Source organism: Tribolium castaneum, chromosome 8 (genome assembly GCF_031307605.1).
Source record: "Tribolium castaneum strain GA2 chromosome 8, icTriCast1.1, whole genome shotgun sequence".
In the NCBI taxonomy this organism is placed as follows: Eukaryota; Metazoa; Arthropoda; class Insecta; order Coleoptera; family Tenebrionidae; genus Tribolium; species Tribolium castaneum.
In genome coordinates this window covers 12,022,659-12,042,758 of record NC_087401.1, presented here as the reverse complement: position 1 = coordinate 12,042,758, position 20,100 = coordinate 12,022,659, and the positions used below count along the sequence as shown (strand labels likewise).

Here is a 20,100-nt window from a genome sequence, read left to right as displayed (position 1 = left end):
GCATGCCAAAACAAAACCCCCATTTTGCCCCTTTCCCAGATCAAAGCCCCGTTTTTCCATCGTTGAAAAAAAAGAATAATTGAAAATCGTCCGGTAATTAATAACGGTGTTTTTCTTTGTGTATGGGGGCTTTCCCTGACGTAAATTCGATACAGCCGTAACGTTATCTTCGCCGATAAAGACTTCGCGTGATTTTTCCTCCCTCATTGTTATTCGTCGGCGGCGTGGTGGCGTTTTTTCGGGCCTTCGATCTGTTTCTCCTCGCCGAAAAAAGGTGACGATTTAAAAATATCGAAGTTACACTTAATCTACTCCACGGGATACTATTTTTGTATCGTTTTGTTTGATGGGGAGACGGTGTATTTATAAATACGACGGCCGAAAACTCCAATTTCACCTTTTATCCGGCGAAAATCGCATATTCAACGTTTTTTAAGTGCACCATAAAAATGTAAATCGTACCATCGATACCTGTACACTAGAATAGTCCATTAAACACATCCGTTCGCAACTCATTTGTTAATGCAGAATTTTCATTTGTTTCACGCATGTGTGATCAGACATTTGTCAAAAATACGCACAACAATGACACGACGATAAGCCTTTCGATAAGAACCGTTTCCGTTTCCTCCCAATTCTTCGACGAATCGCCGATAATTGCTGATAAATAGGTTCAATGGCAGAATTTTCCGAAAGAGTCCCACAAGCGTCCACCATGGGGCCACTTCTGTTTCTACATATTTTTTTTGGGTGATTTGACATTTTTAGCTCATATACCGCCCACCTCTGTGATTTATTTGTTTTCCTCTGAATTTTTGATGCAGGTTTCGGGGTCAGTAAACTGCGAGGCCCACATTTTGATAACACGGAAACGGAAATAGCGAGACAAAAACTAGCCAGATTAACATATCAATAATTCTTATAGAAGTATTAAATATTTATAAATCTATGAGATGCATCTGCCAGACTTTCGCCTCGTCTTTATTGCACTTTAGCCTCGCCAAACCATAAATTTCACTCGGAGCAATCGAAATAAAATAGAAAATCGTAATAATTGCGGTGAATTTATTTAGTTCTAAAACTGAACTTTTAGTCGAGCTATTAATTAGAAAAATGGAAACAGCGTTCCGTAAGTGAAGCGAATTGAAACGCTGACGTTTAAAATTCAACATCTAAATTGTTTTCGACCAACAAAAGATATTTACTAAACCGAAATTATAATAATAGAAACTAACAACGAACCACAATTATGGAAGAATGGATTTATGCGCCGATAATAATCAGAGGTTAGCTCGGATTAATTAACGATCAAGCAACTCCAACTTTACTTCCCACAAGCTTTTACACACATTTTACACAAAAAACCATTTCGAATATTAATTCCACCTGTCACTGACGGGTGACCCCCAAGGCTCGGTTTTGGGTCCTATTCTTGTCACACTGAGGGAATAAAATTCTTTCGAGAATTCTTAGAGAATGTATCGTGACTCTAAACATAAACAACTGCCATTTTCGACATTTCGAATCGTAATAAATTAATCATTGTCATTATTACCATTAAGCTTGATTAGTGGCATAATGAAACTGCAACACTAGCAGTATGCAATAACTACCAGTAATTATTTACATAATTGCGACGCAAATTAATTAACAATATTATGTACGGAAATATTTTCACCCTATTTATTACTCACGTCTTCGGTTTTTGCATTAAACGGAGGTTTTCAGCGAAAAGGATTGGCCGCCAAGCGGAGCCTTGCGGAACTGTTAAATTTTATTGTTCCTTTTTTATTTATTACACAAATTCGAAAAAATTATTAACTGTTATTGATTGAGCATTTTTAGAAATACCAACATATTTTTGAAAATAGACGCATAGCTTTAAGAAAAATGCCAAAGAATTTTTTAATAGAATCGGGTCTTTCATGGATCTTTGCGGGAAACCTGTAGGTACACCTAACGACCTAACATTATTTACAACTCTTTAATGTGTCTTGAAGTTGTCATGGTGGTAGTAGATTATTCCCAAAGTGTTACCAGGTAAGTCACTACGAATTCAAAAAAAAATACTAGACCTTAATTAATTATACAACAAAAAGTCTAAGATTCCGTAATGAACTTTAGGAACATTGAAAAATTCGTACGTTCTTTGTTAAAACTGCAGCTTTTTAAAAGTTTGCTACATTCCTACATTTTATATCTTCTGATTCCGTGTTTTTTAGTATTGCTAAGTTTACTTCAAAATAACACGTTACTTTTAGGTGAAACAGAAGTAGTATCAACATTTTCAACTGAATAATTTAAAAATAAAGAGGGAAATGATTCAATCTGTAATTTAGAAGGTAAAATATTTAATTTTTAATCTTTTGAATCACGTTGAACTTTCTTTAAAACAGCACTGGCCCTTAAGTGGAACCTTGAGGGACATTATTTTTATAGTTTTCAGTAAGATTAAATTCGTCCTCAAATACTCTCCCCTAACTTTAACCTTGTCTATTTATTTAAAAAAAATAAACTTTCAATGGAATGTCAAAAATAAAAAAAGAAAGAAATGTTTGTCTAAAAAAAAACAAATAATCCTGCCGTATATTTTTAATCATATCTTTATACAAACTAATGAAAGTTTGTGTATCAATAAATGTCAAATTAAAGTTGTAAAGAATTCAGAATCGCTTTCAAATCTTAATTCAAGTTTTGAAATTCTATAGCTCAGCTAAATACAAAGAAACACTTTATGTAAGTAGAATTTGTGTTTAAAAAACCTTATTTATGAGCTGATTATCATGTCATAAATTTTCAAAAGTTTTGGTTAATCTCTACACATTGAACTATTTTTGAAATAGAATCGGCCCTAAAGTGGAACCTTGAGGAACATTATTTTTATCATTTAGGCAACAGATTAGAAAAAAGTTTCTTGCATATATTTCGCTTCGACTTGTAAAAATAGATTATTTTTTAATATGTAGAATTATATCTTAAAGGGAATTTTGCTAGAAATCGAAATTTAAATATTCTTCCGACCATTTTTTCCATGTTTTTGTTGTCACAACTTTTTATAATAGCTTCAACGTTGTGATCTACAAGTCTCCGAAGTTAAGTTGAAAAGTGAAGTGAAAAAATGAAATTTTGTTTTTTTATCTATCTTTATGGCAGGGCTAAGCTTCAGTTAAACTGTAATGTGGTTGGCAGTACTCATTTTTATAATGTCAAAATGTCAAAAATGTAATTTTTGAAAAATTTTAAGACAGAAAATACAAACAAATCTTCGTCTGCAGCATTTTTAATGTGGCGTGTAAGAAAGTATAGAATTGGTCCTAAAGTGAGGCCTGGCGTACCGCTTGAAACAATATTAAAATAGGTGTAAGTAGTCTCGAGAATAGTTATAATTAGTCACTAATTAGGTAATTCATAATTGATTAATCGCGTTGATTGTACGTTTCATGAATAATTATTGTTTTAAAAAGTCGTAATTTTGCGCTGTTTGAAAGGGTGTAGGCAGCGTCCGCGTCCTTAAACGTCCGTAAGTTATGAATGAGGCCTCGAGTAAGGGTGAAAGCGCGAAGGGGATGACCAGATGAAAGGGTTGAGACCAGGGAACCTAAAACCAAGTAATAAATTAGCGAAATTATACAATGCGGAGGCACGATATTCAATATCCGTCCGTATCCATCATCTATGGTAAAAAAGCGGCTCTTAAATTGAAAACACGCTGACCTTTTATATTTTTTCCTCACGTAGTTGGCGAAATCCGAACCTTTTCGAAATTAGAACACGGAGAGAAAAAGTCGGTAATAATTACATCGCACCGTATAACGAAAAAGGTTTTATATATTATCTTACATATGAAAACAAAGGGGTATTGAAATTTGCGCTCGGGGCTATGAGTTTGCTTTTATTCTACCTTTACTAATAAGAGCCTTTTCATTGCTCTTTCCAGGCATTCGAAATAATCAAAGAAAAAGCCGGGGATGAGTAGCGCCCTCTATTGATTCCGAGGCGCTGATACACACAAGTTCACTGACACCGCAGTTTCGATAATTTTGACCATTTTTTGCAATAATATCAATTGACCCAAAACAAACAACCACAGGTCGCCATCACCAGCCCGAATTTTCGCCCAATTTTCCCGGCTTTTCTAGCGCCCAAAGCACCGAATTCCATCACCTCTTGGCACTAATCGAGCGTCTCTAATTGCCGATAAAAATTAACTATCGACTATATTTAGATTGTTTGGTGAACGCCAAAAGGTTATCGAAATTCAATTCACTACACTTCGATTACAAAAAAATTACGCTCACTAATCAGTCAGTCATCGATCTTCTGGTAAGTCAGACTGAAATTTAATTTTTTTAATCTCTCGAATCGAATCGTAAGGCGTTTAACAATAACGACACATGAGGGAGAAATTGTAATTAGTAAAATGACATTTCCCTATTCTCTTTTCGTAAGCAACGGTCCCTTAATGCCAAATCCAATCATACAACATCGCATGCAAATATCTCGTTCGAATTAGGGGTGGTTTAAAAAAGGCGCGAGATCACGATACTAGCGCGCTCTATGCATCGATTTTAATTTGATTAGGAAGGGGGTTAGCAAAAACAATTGGGGGATGGGGGATTAACTACGATGACTAATGTTTTTACTCTTATCTCAGGGAATTGTCCTCAGTCATATGCTGAAAAATTATGTCAATATTTGCCAGCTTTATCGTATTTTGCATCGTCTAATTATTGTTTTTATCGCGTTTTTTACTGCTATCAAGGAGGCTAATTATGCGCTGGATGCTGAGACAAAGACATTTTCACCAATTAGCAACAAATTTTGACCTTTCTTTTAAACTACTTTAGAAATTTTAATTATTTGGTCTTGATTATACAAAGTGCTCAAAAATGATTCTTCATCAAGTCACCTTTGAAATTTGAACGTGGTGTGCCGCTTAAGTCAAATTGTGAATGCCGTCAAAGTGACAGATTTGACAAAGAAATTGCAATTCGGAAGTAAAATTACCGTTGGGGGCGCCACCGAGGTAGGTCGGAAACAGTAACCATAAATGGCGGGAAAATGTTTATTCGGATATTTTGAGCGTTGTACGAATTTTGGGGCTTCACAATTATTGCATTGCCTATGCGGAATGATTATTGTATCTTTGATGCAAGAAACTTATGTTGACAAATGAGAGATGACGAGGAAAACACGAATAACGAATGACTGTTTGGTTCACTTTCTTTATTGGAAAATTATTACAAAGACATTGAAAAGCCTACCTTTTGGCATAATTTACGTTTAAATGTATCAGCAGTTGTTAATCTTTATTGTAGTTTTGTAGATTTACCGCAGCATTTCATGATTTTTTCAGTGGAAAATTCTAACCTAAAATTCATAACACTTCACTAATTTATTGGTTTCTTGAGCCAAACTTTGTGTTCGCTGTGTTCCATTACTTATAATCTTTAATTAGACAACTGTTTGATAACACTTTGTAATCAAAATTTAAATATTTTTCACTTTTTATCCACTTTCAAGTTCCAACAATAAACACTTTATACCACGAAAACCTACAGAACCAAAGTCAACGCTAGTATTTACCACCACGTACTTTTAAAGTAATTCTTTCTATTGTAAGTAATTAACACTATACACGCAAAATTGTTAAACAATTCATTAAATGTCAGTTAAATGTGGCATTACGAAAATTTCTTTACTGTTTTCGACATAGTTCAAAAGTCATCACCAGAGGGCGTCTAGTTAATTTTATTTCCGAATAACCATTTGGACGAAGCGGCACATTGAGTGCCATAGTCAACTTGATGAACAATCATTTTTGAACACATTGTACCTTTTCCAATTATAGTTCAGAATGTATCAGATTAATTTGAGAAATGCTATGGGAAACGGTGTAGTTGTGGTGTGTTTTTTTAGAAGATGGTAATAAAAATATATCTTTTGGGTTCTAGTGCCTTTTGTGTTCTTTGACTTGTAGCCACTCGATACATCATCGGTTCTCCAAAACCAGTTAGTGAATTATAGACAGAGCAATCAATGGTTGAAAACCCGCTGACTAACATTTCGTTTTGTCTATTGACGTTTCTAAAGAGGAAATCGTTCATTAAGTTTTTATATTTCTCATACATCACTTAATATTTATAATCACAAGGTCAGAAGAGGACGTTCGTGTAAATCCGGTTTTTATAATAAATTTAATGGTCCGATGTAAAAATTTCAATGGCTCTCGTCATCTTTTCCCATCGCATCGCATGTGAAAAAATTCACGGTTTGTCGGCCAGCGAAATATCGTCGGACACAACAAACACACTGTGCACTTTTTGTATGTGTATTAGGCCGAATTAAGATCTGCTAAGCAAATCCCTGGGGTGTCATCCCAATAGATTGAATCAAAATGGCGGCCATTGCACGCATAATTGCTCCATCTCGCATACTCAATCCGAAGTTCTGTCTTAAATCTAGCATTAGGCATCACTTCGGGGATTCCCCCTTTGTTTCCGCCGCCGCCACCGCCACCTGAAATACGTGATTTGCTTTCCGGTTAATGTTTAGAATTTACCCTCCGTGAGGTTAAAGGTGGATAACTGGCGCACAAGCCGAAACGAAAATAATCAAATTATTGGCTGGAAATGAGGATCGGAAAAATTGGGCGGGTTTGGGAGAATTGCTAGCCGATCCGGCGAACGCTGAGATGAGCAACGGATGATTTGCTCACACACCGCGAATAAAAATCAACAGGAAATTCAAACTCGAGGGCTGTATTCTAGCCAAAAATCGTCTAGTTTGACAATTTAACTAACAATTTTCAAAAATATTGGTTTTTGCCCGAAGAATGAAAATATTCGAATTTTGTTATGACAGCTCGATTTTTTTACAATAATTGTTCTTTAAAGTCGTCATTAAATTTCCGAAATTTAGTTTGCCAACTTTCACAGATTACCAAAAACGAATAATATTTCGGCCTAAAACCTTTTTTTTTCATACAGAAGTTAAAATTACCTTTCAAGATTTTTAAAAATTTTGTCATTAATTTTCAAAAGTTATTAGTCATTAGTTTAATCTACAATTAAATGCGTGATTAACTGGTCACGTCACCAAATTCACCAATTTGATTGGTCCATTTGCGTTGTTCACCTTTAACAACGAATTAAATTTTAACAGAGCTTTCTATCATTTCTACAGATTGTTAAAAAACGGAGAAACCTTGAAATTTTTGTCAACACGATCTCAATTTAAACCCTTATTTTTGTTAAGAACTATTTTTAATCTTGTCAATTGAATTTTACAAACTCCTCAAAATGAAGAACTTTGAAAATTTTTTTGTGCCTGTGAAACTCTGCCACAAACACATAGAAAAAAACCGAAAACGAAGAACTCTGAAATTTCGTTGCAGTATTGCTTTACCAAGATCTTTAGTCTTGTCATTTCCATAAATCTTTAAAGAATTTAGGTCACAGAAGTCCTCGGACTGTTATAAAAAACAAAATAAATTTTAGGAAAGGAATGAAAATCGATCGATTACTTTTGACAACAACACATCTTTAATCTTGTCATTAATTTTTAATAGTTTGGATTCTTAAATTATACAGATTGTCTGAAATCAAACGAAGACTTTTTGCATCTTTTTCTATCAATAAAGTTTCAAATTGAAGTCTTATTTTCTCAAGAACCCACTTCTTTAAGATTATAAGTTACTCTAAAACATCTTCCATAGTGTCTTCATTTTTGTCAAAATTTGTTTTCTTTGAATTACTTTGTTTCTCATGGTTGCAAAATATTCTGTCGTTTTTTCTTCTTTAACCTTGTTATCATTTTTTTAGTTTTGTTCTCATTATCTCTACAGTTCATTTAGAAAACGATGAAAATTAGACAATCTTTTGTCAATCAAATCTTTATTATAGTCATATTTTTGTCAATAACTCAAAATATAGCTTTTCACGATCTCCAATTTTACAATTAATTTTCAAAAAAAAAATAGTTTTTTAATATATACTTGAAACACGAAGAATACTAGAAGCTTTTTACGACAACAAAATTTCAGTTTTTTTTTCTTTTGAAAACTTTTTTTTGGAAAGAAATTAGAATTACGTCAAGCTCTTTAATCTTATTGTACCTAATCTCTGAACAAAGAGACATCTTGTCAAATGTCAGCACCGTCTACTATAAGATCTTTAATCTTGTCATTAATCTTTAAAAATAAAATTTTTAGGAATTAAAATCTTGATACTTTTGTATTAATAACAAGATCCTAACTTAGAATCTTACTTTGGTCAAGACCTCAAGAAGTCAAGATGGCTTTCAAGATATCAAATCTTGTCATTACTTGAAATGACATTTGTGCCCTTGAAAATTTTTTTGACGGAAGAATATGTTTTTGGTTGTTTAGGGCAGGGAGTAATTAAACTTTTTATTTTTTGCGACTTTTCGATTTTGATGATGATTTAATTAAATTCGAAACGTCGCTAAAAATATAAAGTTTAATTACTCCCTGCCTTAAACAACCAAAAACAATTTTTTACGTCTTGTCATTACGTTTGTTAAGTCTATATGTTGCCCAGAAACGAAGAATTTTGCAACTTTTTTCTTTAAAATCGTATTATATCTTAGAACTCAAACTAGCTTAGAATTTTATTTTCATAGATTGCTTAAAAACGAGGAAAGCTTACCGTCAATAAAATTTTGTGTCATATTAATAATTTTTTAAAATATAGGTTTTCAGTCTCCACAGATCGTGGTAAACGAAGATATTTTTTACCAACATTATCTTTACAAACTTAGAATTAGCCAAGTAGTGTATTTTTTTCGTCAGCTCAAAGTGTGTCGGCAATGTTTGGGCAAACTTTCGTCACTTGTCGGGTTATAACCGTCGCATTAAATAGTCGGTTAGTTCAATTAGCGCAAGCAAGAAAATCGGTTAACTCCTTCCCAACGAAGCGAAAGCTAGATCTCGTTCCGTCATCAAATTGGGAAGAAACAACGTACAGGTTGCTCATTTGCAATGACTGATTGTCCATGTTATTAGTACGGTCGGTTGCGCACCACTGCCTTCTTGAACCTCTTATGTGATTCTAGTTTCATCTATTGTTAAAGCGTCACTCTTTAAAAAAGCCAACTTTTATGAAAATCCAAACATGCTAGTCATTAGAGCGTTTCTTCTCATTTCGAGCGAAATCGGTTGCGTTTTCGACGTATCTAATTTAAATATAATATCTCGTATTTTATCCCGATCAGTCAGAGATCCCTTGCGAAAGGGGTGAGTTTCCATATAGCTTAATCACTCAGGCCCCACACCCCCCTTACGTACGTCTAAGCTCCCGATAATCAATAATTATACTGAAATATAAAGAGAAAAGAGCCGGCGAATGCCGATTTGGTCGTGATGGTGCGGCGCTAATGAGAGCGAGAAGGAGAAGCACAGACGGGGATGGAAAAGGGTTGTTTCGACTTATTCTTGCTGTTTATGTTGTGAATATAACCGAAAAAAACCTGAAAAAATTCAAGCGATTGATTGGCGGGATATATCTGGCATCTCAAACCGCATTCTATATTTCGGCTTCGGTTCTCAATTTGGCCGCCCCCTCGCCCTTCCTTCCACCCATCTGGTCTGACAATTAGAGTGATACCAACTAAGTCTGAGCAATATCGATTGATTATTTGCCATCTCCCTCCAACTAATGATTGACATTTTCGCCTCTTTGTTTCACATACGGAGATTATTCATTTGCACATTTAGTTTATAATACCTCCACTCGGAGATAATGTCTGGAGTGGCTGAGGGATTTTTTTCATTGCGCCGGAATTGGGATTATTCTTAATTGGGACAATTAGAGCGATTTCTCTATTTCAAAAATTTCACTTTTAGGGGACTATAATTACCACGACTGCATAACTTCGATCGGAAATTGAAACTAGAAACTTGAAGCGATTATCTGGAACTGACTGAGCTTCCAAGCGTATTTTCGGATTTACACCATTTGCTCTCGAGAAAACAGCAAATTTTTTTTGCTGTCCAGCACATATTATATTAAGCGCATAAATCAAGACACGATTTTTTGAGACCAGAATTTATATTTTACATTTAAAACAAATAGAGTCCATTAATATAGTTTGTCTAATTGAAGTTTTTTAAGTATCTCCTATTTGACTTGCTTTGTTGTCTGTCTGTCTGTTTCATATTTTCCGAGCAAAATTTGAGAGGGTTCCCGTTGTCCGAATGAATTGAAATTTTGCACACTTACGTAATCCGCGTGACAATGTAATTCTACATAGTTAGTTACCCCCGAAAGGGGTTAAATGGGGTGTTAAAGTTTTGGGTTAGGTTAAAAAGGCATGTTTGATTTGTTCATACCGTCATACCGCATCTTATACCAACATACACGAGCAATTGGACATTATGACGTCACGGTATGGGTGTAAAACCGCACTGTTCACTCACTTATAGAAATTTATTAATATCGTTAATCATTTTTATTACGTTTTGTTAGAAAAAAAAAATGTCGCTATTTTTTTAAATTCATTCCGAACAGAGGTTAGGATACGCTGTCAAATGCAAACAGTTGTTTTCTACCACATACCGCTAAACAAGTACACAAATCAAAGTAATGGTGTTACAACGAAACTTAGAGAAAAAAAAACGATTACAATAAGTAAAGACTAAAAAATAAAAAAAATATATAAATAAAATATAAAAAAAAGTTTTAAATTTTTAAATAAAATGCTTTTTTTTCATATTTATTTTTTAAATTTTTCGATTCTAATAGAATTATTTGTTCACTTAGCTAAGTTTGATTTTAAACCTTGTATAGATTAAATTTATTTTCAAGTTAACTTCCGAAGAAGCCTAGAAAAATCTAAATTACATCGTCTAATCGAGCTTTTGAATACCAAAATTTGGATTTTTCGTAATTTTACTTGACCAGGTTTCAATTTTAAACCTTATAGACACCCAATTCGTATATTAGTAAGATTTGTTTTAAGTTAGTTTCAGAATAAACCTAGCAGAATTACCAGAATTATTTATTCACTTAGCTTTTACGCCGACTAGATTGAATTAAATTTTAGGTTTGTTTTAAAGTTTATTTCAGAACAAATCTAGAAAAATTTAGAGAATATCTTACTGTCACATATTTTTTCATAACAAAATTCTTATTTTTCCCATTTTTATTTGTCTAGGTTGATTTTAATTCAATCTATTATTTTTTGGTTTTGAGTTGATTTTAGAATAAATCAAAATCAATAAAGGTCAAAACCCAATTTTTTTCACATAGTTAATTCAACTTTAAATCTAGTTAGATATTCATTTAATCTACTTATTGGATGGATTTGAAGTTTGTTTCAGAGGAAGTCTGGAAGAAATTAAATCGTAAAAAAATCAAAAATCTACATAGATTTTTCATTTTTTTACTTAGCTAGATATCCAGTCCAATTAGATTTTTTTAGATGATTTCATAATAAACCTAAACCTAAATTAGTTGTATCTTTCAATCATTTTTGTAACAAAATTACTTGAGGCTATGGTTATTTTCGTGAACTTTATTGCTTGTTTCTGGAGAACAACATGAAAAAATGCTCGTGGGAGCATAATGGAACACACCTATTCTAAAATATGTTTCCAAAATTTGATTCAATTAGTCGGATAATGACTGGTGGCAGTGTTTTCAATTGCAATTCAATGGTAGTCAGATCTGGGCTGTCGCAAGGCACTTCTTCTCGTTAAGGCGGCTATTGCGTGACCTGAGCTTGTATTATTTTTCGAGCAATGTTATCATGAAATCTTTCACTCCCACGACCGTTATTTTTGTAAAAAAATTCGATTATAATCGTAACCCACGTGCGCCTCCGGCCTCATCTTCGATTCAGAAAGTGAGTCAGTTATTTGCCTCATCGTCGCCATTTTATTTATTTAATAGACGCCATTCGACGTGTTATCGCTGTTATCAGCTCCTTATCGGATTAATTTGAAATTGTAAATTTTGATTCCGTAGATTTATTGTTATTATTTTTCAGGTTACTTCAATATTTACAAATTCTTATTTTTTCGAGTAACAATATTTTATTTTCCAGAAAGATAATGTGTCTGATTTTGTTGACACTTCATCATCGCAATTGTTGACACAATTATAAATTTAATTTATGCCTTAATTTATTTATTACACAATAATTAGAAATGATGTTAATTATTCGTATCGTATTAGAGGTAGGATTCAGTTATCTCGAGCTGGTGAAAGATGAAGCATTGAATTTGATAGCGATGGACGACAAAGAACGAGTAAGTCATTTTCTTAATTTCGGGGGTTGGTACATTTTTGGCGGAAAACCGATGATAAATACATCCAATATTTCAAGCAGATACGAGCACGAAGGGCGATAAGGCCCCCGGAAAAGCCGGACTTTTTTTAATTATTCCTTCGGTTCGGCGGACGATAAGGGTGAGATTCGCCCCCGGAATTTAATCAATCGATCTATATCACCTTATGCATAAAGGGGTTGAACAGATTAATGTCTTCATACGGCGAACGATTGATTGATTCCTAAATTACGTTAAACATATCCGTCTCTTTCCCTTCAAAAGCTTGTTAGCTAATAGAATTTCTCAAAGTACACGTGGGGTTAGTCAACAAAGGTGTATTTTCATGCTAATGCCATTAATATTATTCCAGATCGAGACGAGACAATAGACGAATTTAAATAACTCTATTTCAGATCAATCAATTAGTTGAAGAAGTACAAAGACTACAGAGCACGATATCCAAACTTAAAGAAACCTCGATATCGCAAATATCGCGACTAGAAGACCAATTAGAACAGAAAAGACAAATTATCGTTAGATTGGAAGCCAAACTGGACCATCAAAGGGACTACGAAGACATCAAAAGGGAACTCAGGTAACCATTTTGCGATTTCCTTCTTTCAACAAGCTCTTATCTCAATTGTGCGCAGTTTCAAAACCGTGTTTGCTAATCCGGCGATAACACGATTCCAGAATTTTTGCTCCGGATTCGTGACGAATTTTGAGACTGATTTGGATTTATTCATTTTTGTAACTTGTAGCGTTCTCAGGACGGACAACCCCGAAAGCACGGACAAGCCCACCATCAAGCCCGAATCGGTGAAAACACCCACCCAGGACGTCGAAGGTAAATAAGATTTCCTCAAAATTTCCCCTAATTAGAGTCAAGCTCCGATAAAATCACCAACAATAGAATTCCCAAAAATATGATTAGCATAATCTACTTGCACACCGTAATTATTCCGGACTCCGCTTGAATTAAGTGTATTTTTAATTAGTTTAGTGTGATTATAAATTAAGATCGGTGAACCATGAAAAAAAGGAAGTCATTTATCTGCCGGATTGATGACTTGCCTCGATAACGAATAATTTATATTTTTCGCGATTGTCTGTTATTTTCGACCGATGAGAGCCTTGATTCTTGATAGTTGTTCGATTGAAAATGGCGCAAATTGGGCGCGAAAATGACGATTTAATTCGATTTTAATAAGCGCCAATGACGAGGTATCTCGAGTAATTAACAGTAATTGTAGTATCGTTGCTCTTTAAAAAAATAATTCGATTTTAATTGAGACTGTTTTCCACATTTCAGCACTCAAACGAGTGCTTTATAGAACAGCCAATAAGCCTGCAAATCAAAATGCTGGGGAAAAGCTTGCATTTTTCATATAACTTAGTGCGAAGTGTTTAAAAACGTTCAGTCAAAGAATTTACAGCTTCAACCCCCGAGAAGAGGTTGAAAAAACGAAAATACAGTGTTTTATAAAAATTACCGGTAAACGCTAAAAATTTTTTAAAAAAATTCGGGGAAGGGATTGACTCTGAGGTTTCTACTTTTTTTGATCCTTTGGAATAGATGGACCCTGTGTTAAAAAAAAGGTTGGGTTACACTCCGAAAATAAAGTTTCTGTTTAACTTTTTCCGCTTGTATAATAAATATTTTTAACCACTTTGCGGAAACCGACAAAAATTACTTTGGTTTAATAAATTTTTGGAAATAATTTATACAGGGTGAGTGAATAGTAGGTTATTTTTGAAACTGTATAAATATGCAACCAATAATACTAAAATATTGCTGATTCCAGCTGACCAGATCGTTGTGCCAAGTTTGTCTTGACAGTTTTGCTAAAATTTCATTATGAATTATTATTCTTTAAGAGGTAAAAAACTAGTATAATTATATTGATTCAATTAATGTTTTTAAAAATCCAACGAAGTATCCAAGTGGTAAATGCAATTTTTTTTTTTTTGGTTACATCTTAGGATATGTCCCTATTGACTCACCCTGTAGAAAAAATTCAAGTATTCAAAGTAGCAAATCGTTTAGCTGCTGCATTTAAAAAGTCAAAGAAAAAAATATTTAGAACTGAATTACGAAATTCTAATTAATCTCAAGTGATTCAGATCGCAAATAAGTTATTTTTGACGAGACATTAGGTAATTAGCTTTTTAATTCCTTTACTATATTTTTTTGGGCCTCTAAATATTTGCAAACAAATTTGAAACAGAAGGCAAGTGCCGCATTCTCCATTTCTAGCGCATCTTACAGTAACTTTAAATTGTAGTAACTTATCAGGAGTTGCAAATTTCGAAAAAAAAGCTTCTTTCACCAAAAATTTATTTGAATTATAAGGTTCATTTTGTCTTGTTTATGTAGGGGTCCATGTCTTATAATAAAAAACTTTCTCTCATCTAAAAAATTTTACTACAGTGATATCATATGCCACGTCACAAGAAAAATGTATTTTTTTTCAGTTTTCTTTTATCAAAACTCAGCTTTAACTCAACGTTAAAATTTGCATTTATTGAAAAATCTTACGAAATGTGTCTCGTTTTATTCAAAATTTGTCAACTTTAGGTTTTTCACAATAAAAAGTATTTACATAAAAATACAGGACTTTACATTGATTATTTGCGAGTTATTTGTTACCTACGCTCAAGACTTGAATTACACAGAATTTTCATGTATTGTTACATAAACTGAGTAATTCATTATGTATTGATTAAATTTTGTAAAAAACGATGACATCTGCTGTAGAATTCACACTTTAGATATTGAAATATTTTTACATAACTGATTTGAAGAATAAACCTAAAGGTTAAATTGAAGAAGTCCGGACATTCGATTTTACAATTAGATATTTATTCCAAGTCCTTGAAATAAATAATTGTAAAACCGAAGGTGCAAATTTCTTCAGTTTAACCTTTACATTTATTAACCTATTCACCGACGAAAAAATATATTTCGAATTATGTAAAATACAGGGCGAGTCAATAGTGGGTTATTTTTGAATATGTATAAATATGCAACCAATAATACTGATTCCAGATGACCAGATTTGTAATCGTAAAAAAATAATTTTAATACACGATTTTATTGTTCTGGGTAGTGTCAAGTTTGTGTTGACAGTTTTACTAAAATTATTAAAAGGTTAAAAAAACAGTGTTAATTAAATTAATGTTTTTAAAAATCAAACAAGTATCCAAGTGGTAAGTGCAATTCGTATTTTTGGTTGCATCTTAAGACATGTCAAGAGTAACCCGCTATTGACTAACCCTGTATTGTTTCACCATTAAAATTTAACACAAATTCTCCGCATACCTAATGGTACACCACAGATTCATTCTTATTCTTTTAATCTGTTATTTTTATTAACGCAATTTCAAATCCAAAAACGAAAATTTTACATAACAATTACAATTAAAATTGTACATGTCATTCCTTTACATTTATTTAATCACCAGAATCTGTGTTAAGAATGTGAAGAGAACATTTTTGTGTAAAATTTTATTTGAAATAAAAATTTTTTTGAATGAACGTTTTTAAATACATACAAATTTTTCCCCGACATTTCGATTCAAAGGCTTATTTGCCTGAACTATTAACACACCCTGCCCCCTTCTCCTCCATCTGATATTCTGTCCATTTTTCCAGGGGTTGCACAAAGTCCAGCAGTGTCACCTCTGTCCCCTCCAGCACCCCTGCCTCGTCCCTTCCAGAATGTAGAAAGCTTCGGTAGTATGTTAGGCGAAGAGATCGTGGCGAACTGGCGCCGCACCATCGAACACAACCATCTAATCTCGCAATCACCCTGTATAGATGCCAAGACGCCCATCATGGGACTCCCCGACTCCACCCCCACCGAAAAATCAACAGCCTCCACGCCACAGCCAGACCAAGCCCCGCAGCCTTCGCCCGTCGAACCCATCCTCAACGGCAACCCCAAGAGTCCCGAAGACAACAACAACCATCTGAGCAACAACAACATCCCCATGGCCACCATGTGCGCCGTCAACAACCTCTTCCGCGGCGAGGAGGCGCTGAAAAGCCCCTACCGCTTCGACGACCACCGATCGCCGTTTCGCTTCGCCGAGGAGCTGGGTATGGCCCCCGGGTCCATGGTGAGCCGCCTGGGGGAGAGTCTGATCCCGAAGGGCGACCCCATGGAGGCCAAACTCCAGGAGATGCTGCGCTACAACATGGACAAATACGCCTCGCAAAACCTGGACACTTTGAACATATCGAGACGTGTGCGAGAGTTGCTCTCGATCCACAACATCGGACAGCGACTCTTCGCCAAATACATCCTGGGGCTGTCGCAGGGCACCGTCTCCGAGCTCCTGTCCAAGCCCAAGCCGTGGGACAAACTCACGGAGAAGGGCAGAGACAGTTACCGGAAAATGCACGCGTGGGCTTGCGACGAACAGGCGATTCTCCTCCTCAAATCACTGATACCAAAGAAAGGTAAATTTTCAGTTCCACCGCATGATCCCAGATCATCAATCTTTGAGATTACGCCTCGAAAAAGATTTTTATCGCGCGTTTAATTACATTCGAGAATCAATCTCAATATTAAAAAACCACAAATAAATAATTCATTAATTAACAATTAAGCGATTCTAGGCCATGTAGAGCCATTCGAAATGAATCACTTCCTGCCATTCAATCACACACACGATCGTTTTTTTTTTCGATATGACGAAAAATCTCATAATTTTATTGTGTCACAAGCGTTTCAAAAGCCAAATATTTTATTACAAAACTATTGTTTTAATATCCCACGCATTACAAAACCTCAAAACCGTATAAATCCTCGCCGTGCTCTAAAAATTCCTTAATTTCAATCCAAAATAAGCATAACTTAACAATGCGCAATTAAACTCCGGGTTATCTCGACGATCAGTGGAAAAAATTCGATTTTCGGATTACATATGTTCTACTTTTACCGAGGTTTATTGCGCATTGTTGAGGCACTTTGACACGATCTTAAAACCAGGCGCTTTTTGTGTTTATTGCATGCTGGGAGACGATTACGCGCGATTTGATTGAATTAGATCGATTTGTCCCAACGAAAAATTTCAAGATGAGTTTTATTCGCCAGTAATTGCGTGCTTTGTTGGAAAAAATAATAATTGAATCCACGTTGTGTGTGACAGCAGCATGTGCCAACACAAAAATGTTCCGGCCGAATTGGCATGCATTGAAACTGCATTGATAGATGTATTTTTTGTTGGGCGTTTAAAGCAAGGTCCGAGTCTTCGTCCCGCCGCCGCCGCAATTTGCATCAGGGCGTTCGTTCGTATCTTTGTTGGTAAATTTATAGAGTGAAATATAAAAGAGTAAATTAGCAATTTAGACAACTATATTACCGGAGATTTATGAATCTTTTGTTCGGTTTGGTGCAGACGTCGTAGCATTGCACCCTCTTTTTTACCCGATAGAGGTAAATTATTCGCATCGACTTCCGTGCCTTTTGTTTCGAAACCAACGATATAAAATATCTTTATGTCCCAGACATGTTACCCCTTTAAATTTTCAAATTCCGAGATAATCGCAGCGACGTTTCCGCTCTCGAATCAAAATTTCGATCGATTCGTGTCGTGATTTCGAATTAAAACCGATCCGGTCGCGTGTAAAATGTGTTGCATGTGTAAAAACGCCGTAAAAACTTTTTTATAATTCCGAACGTGATAGAAATCGAACGCGCCACGAAAAGCTACAACTTGCTTCTTTGCGCCCAGGGGCGCACTCGGCGGACCCCAACATAAACATTCATAAACAATTCAAAGTTCTAATCGTACTTTTGCTCAACAAATTTCAGCGAAAATTTTAAAATTTTAAGTCTGGTCAAGTCAGGCCAGGTCAGTGGCCTGCGCTTCCGATTTTAAGTTGGCAATACTGAATAAAATAACTTAAGAATTTATATTTCTACAAAAAAATGCAATTTTACATATTTACTGTCGAAGTACAAACATATAGACATCTTCTGACTTTGCACCGTTAAGTTTTGCCAACTTAATTCAAAGTCATAGGCCGCTGTGATCAGAAATTAGTTAAACGCCTAACTTTTTCACAATTATTAAAACTAGAGTCACCTAAATCAGAAGCTCATTGCTAGAGAAGGACCCATTTAGATCAAGGTTTATATTATTTTTATATTATTTATTATATATAATATTATAATAATAAATATTATATATTTATTATTATAATAATTATATATATTATATATTATTTATATTATTATTTTTATATTATTATCCGTTCACGATTGTTTTAAATTCTCAGCAGGCGTAGATATATTTTTGTTAGGTTGGTCTCAGGTCCTGTCAGGTACTGTCTTTATGACGTTGTCTTGTCAAAAATTCGCTGTGTTGTCAGTTCTACTGTTTATTAATGTAAAATGTCGAAAATAATTTCTGTTGATAAGAAAGTGTGTATCAAAAGACGCTTTGAAGGATGCAAAAAAGACAGACTCGACTTATTTACCTAATGATAATGAGTAGAATAACAAAAAAACGTATTCAATTATTTATTTAAAAAACGAAGCAAACTGACAACAGTCCTTGGTTGTCATCAATTATAACCCAAAATAAATTTCTTATGACAAGTCACAGTACTGCCAAATAAAATGTCAGATTTTCATAGATAGTTCGAATTTAAAACAATCGTAAATGGTGGTGTATATATTATTTATTATATTATTTTATTATTATTTATTTATATTAACCGCGTTCATAAATTAAATTTGTTAGTTTTTGGATGCTGTTTCAAGATCGGCAGTGATACGTTGTTAGCAATTTTTTTTCAGAAACAATCGTAAACAAATCAAGGTTTTGCTGCCCGAGCAGGATAGATTTAACACAAATTTCATAAACAAATAACAGATCTACAAGCATTGAAAGTAAAAAAAATTGTTGCTCCTTGGCGTTAATTGTCGTGTGTACGCCACTGCGCGTAACGATTTTCCATCAGAATTGCGCTTTCCGATTTATCGAACGATTTTTATTCCGCCTTGACTTCCTTTCGTCTAAATTTGGAAATGATTCATATTTTTTAACACTTTGTTTTCTTTGTTTGCGGTCAACCATCGGGCAACATCCGTTCAGACGCGCCAATTATTATTATCTCCACTAATCGGATATGTGAATATGCGTCGATATTTCGAACCGAAATGCCACGCTTGCATTCTTTCGCTGATTGCGAAGAAAATGCGAATCTAATTCGGTTTTAAACGCAAGCGGGCACTTTACTGCCATGGGAAAGAAATTTTTCGAAGCCTCTCGCTAAAAGCTGTTATAATCGGCTTGATTATGAAGCTAGAAAAGTAAACACACAATGCACGAAGCGAGCGTGTTTGAAACATTGGTCCTAAAGCTGCGCCTTGCGTAACCCCCCTGTCGTAATTAGCTTCGAATTCGATCGTGTCATCGTGTGTCATCTTCTCGGAAAAAACGTTAATTTTAATTATTATTTGTCGATTTTGAGGTAACCGAAGAAATCAAGCATAATAATAGTTGCGTGTCGATTTTTTTCGGTACCGAATGATTACATGACGAGGTAATTACGTATCAGACGTTCGAAATATGTCGATTGGGGTTCGTTGGGCCTCCTCCAATTTCCAAACCGATTCCTCTCTCTAACGGCGTTTTCTCTACCGTGTGACAGAGAGACGACTCTTAATGGCAGTATTTACGACGACTGCATTTATATAATAATAAAAACATGGAGATACGAGCGAATAATAATTGCTCATTTCGTATTTTTCATGGGAATGTGAACTTTCCTAAGTCCGGTCGTGATATTG

The 20,100-nt window shown here is 34.6% G+C and overlaps 1 protein-coding gene across 4 annotated transcripts in view; it reads left to right on the top strand.

Moving 5' to 3' along the window:
* ct (cut) overlaps positions 1 to 20,100 on the top strand; it is a 57,252-nt gene that overhangs the window by 30,579 nt on the left and 6,573 nt on the right. For all 4 annotated transcript variants that reach the window (XM_064358215.1, XM_064358216.1, XM_064358213.1 and 1 more), the window contains exons 3-5: positions 12,706 to 12,887; positions 13,054 to 13,139; positions 15,948 to 16,757. In XM_064358215.1, coding sequence (XP_064214285.1) covers positions 12,706 to 12,887; positions 13,054 to 13,139; positions 15,948 to 16,757 — 1,078 coding nt within the window. The remainder of the gene's footprint in view (positions 1 to 12,705; positions 12,888 to 13,053; positions 13,140 to 15,947; positions 16,758 to 20,100) is intronic.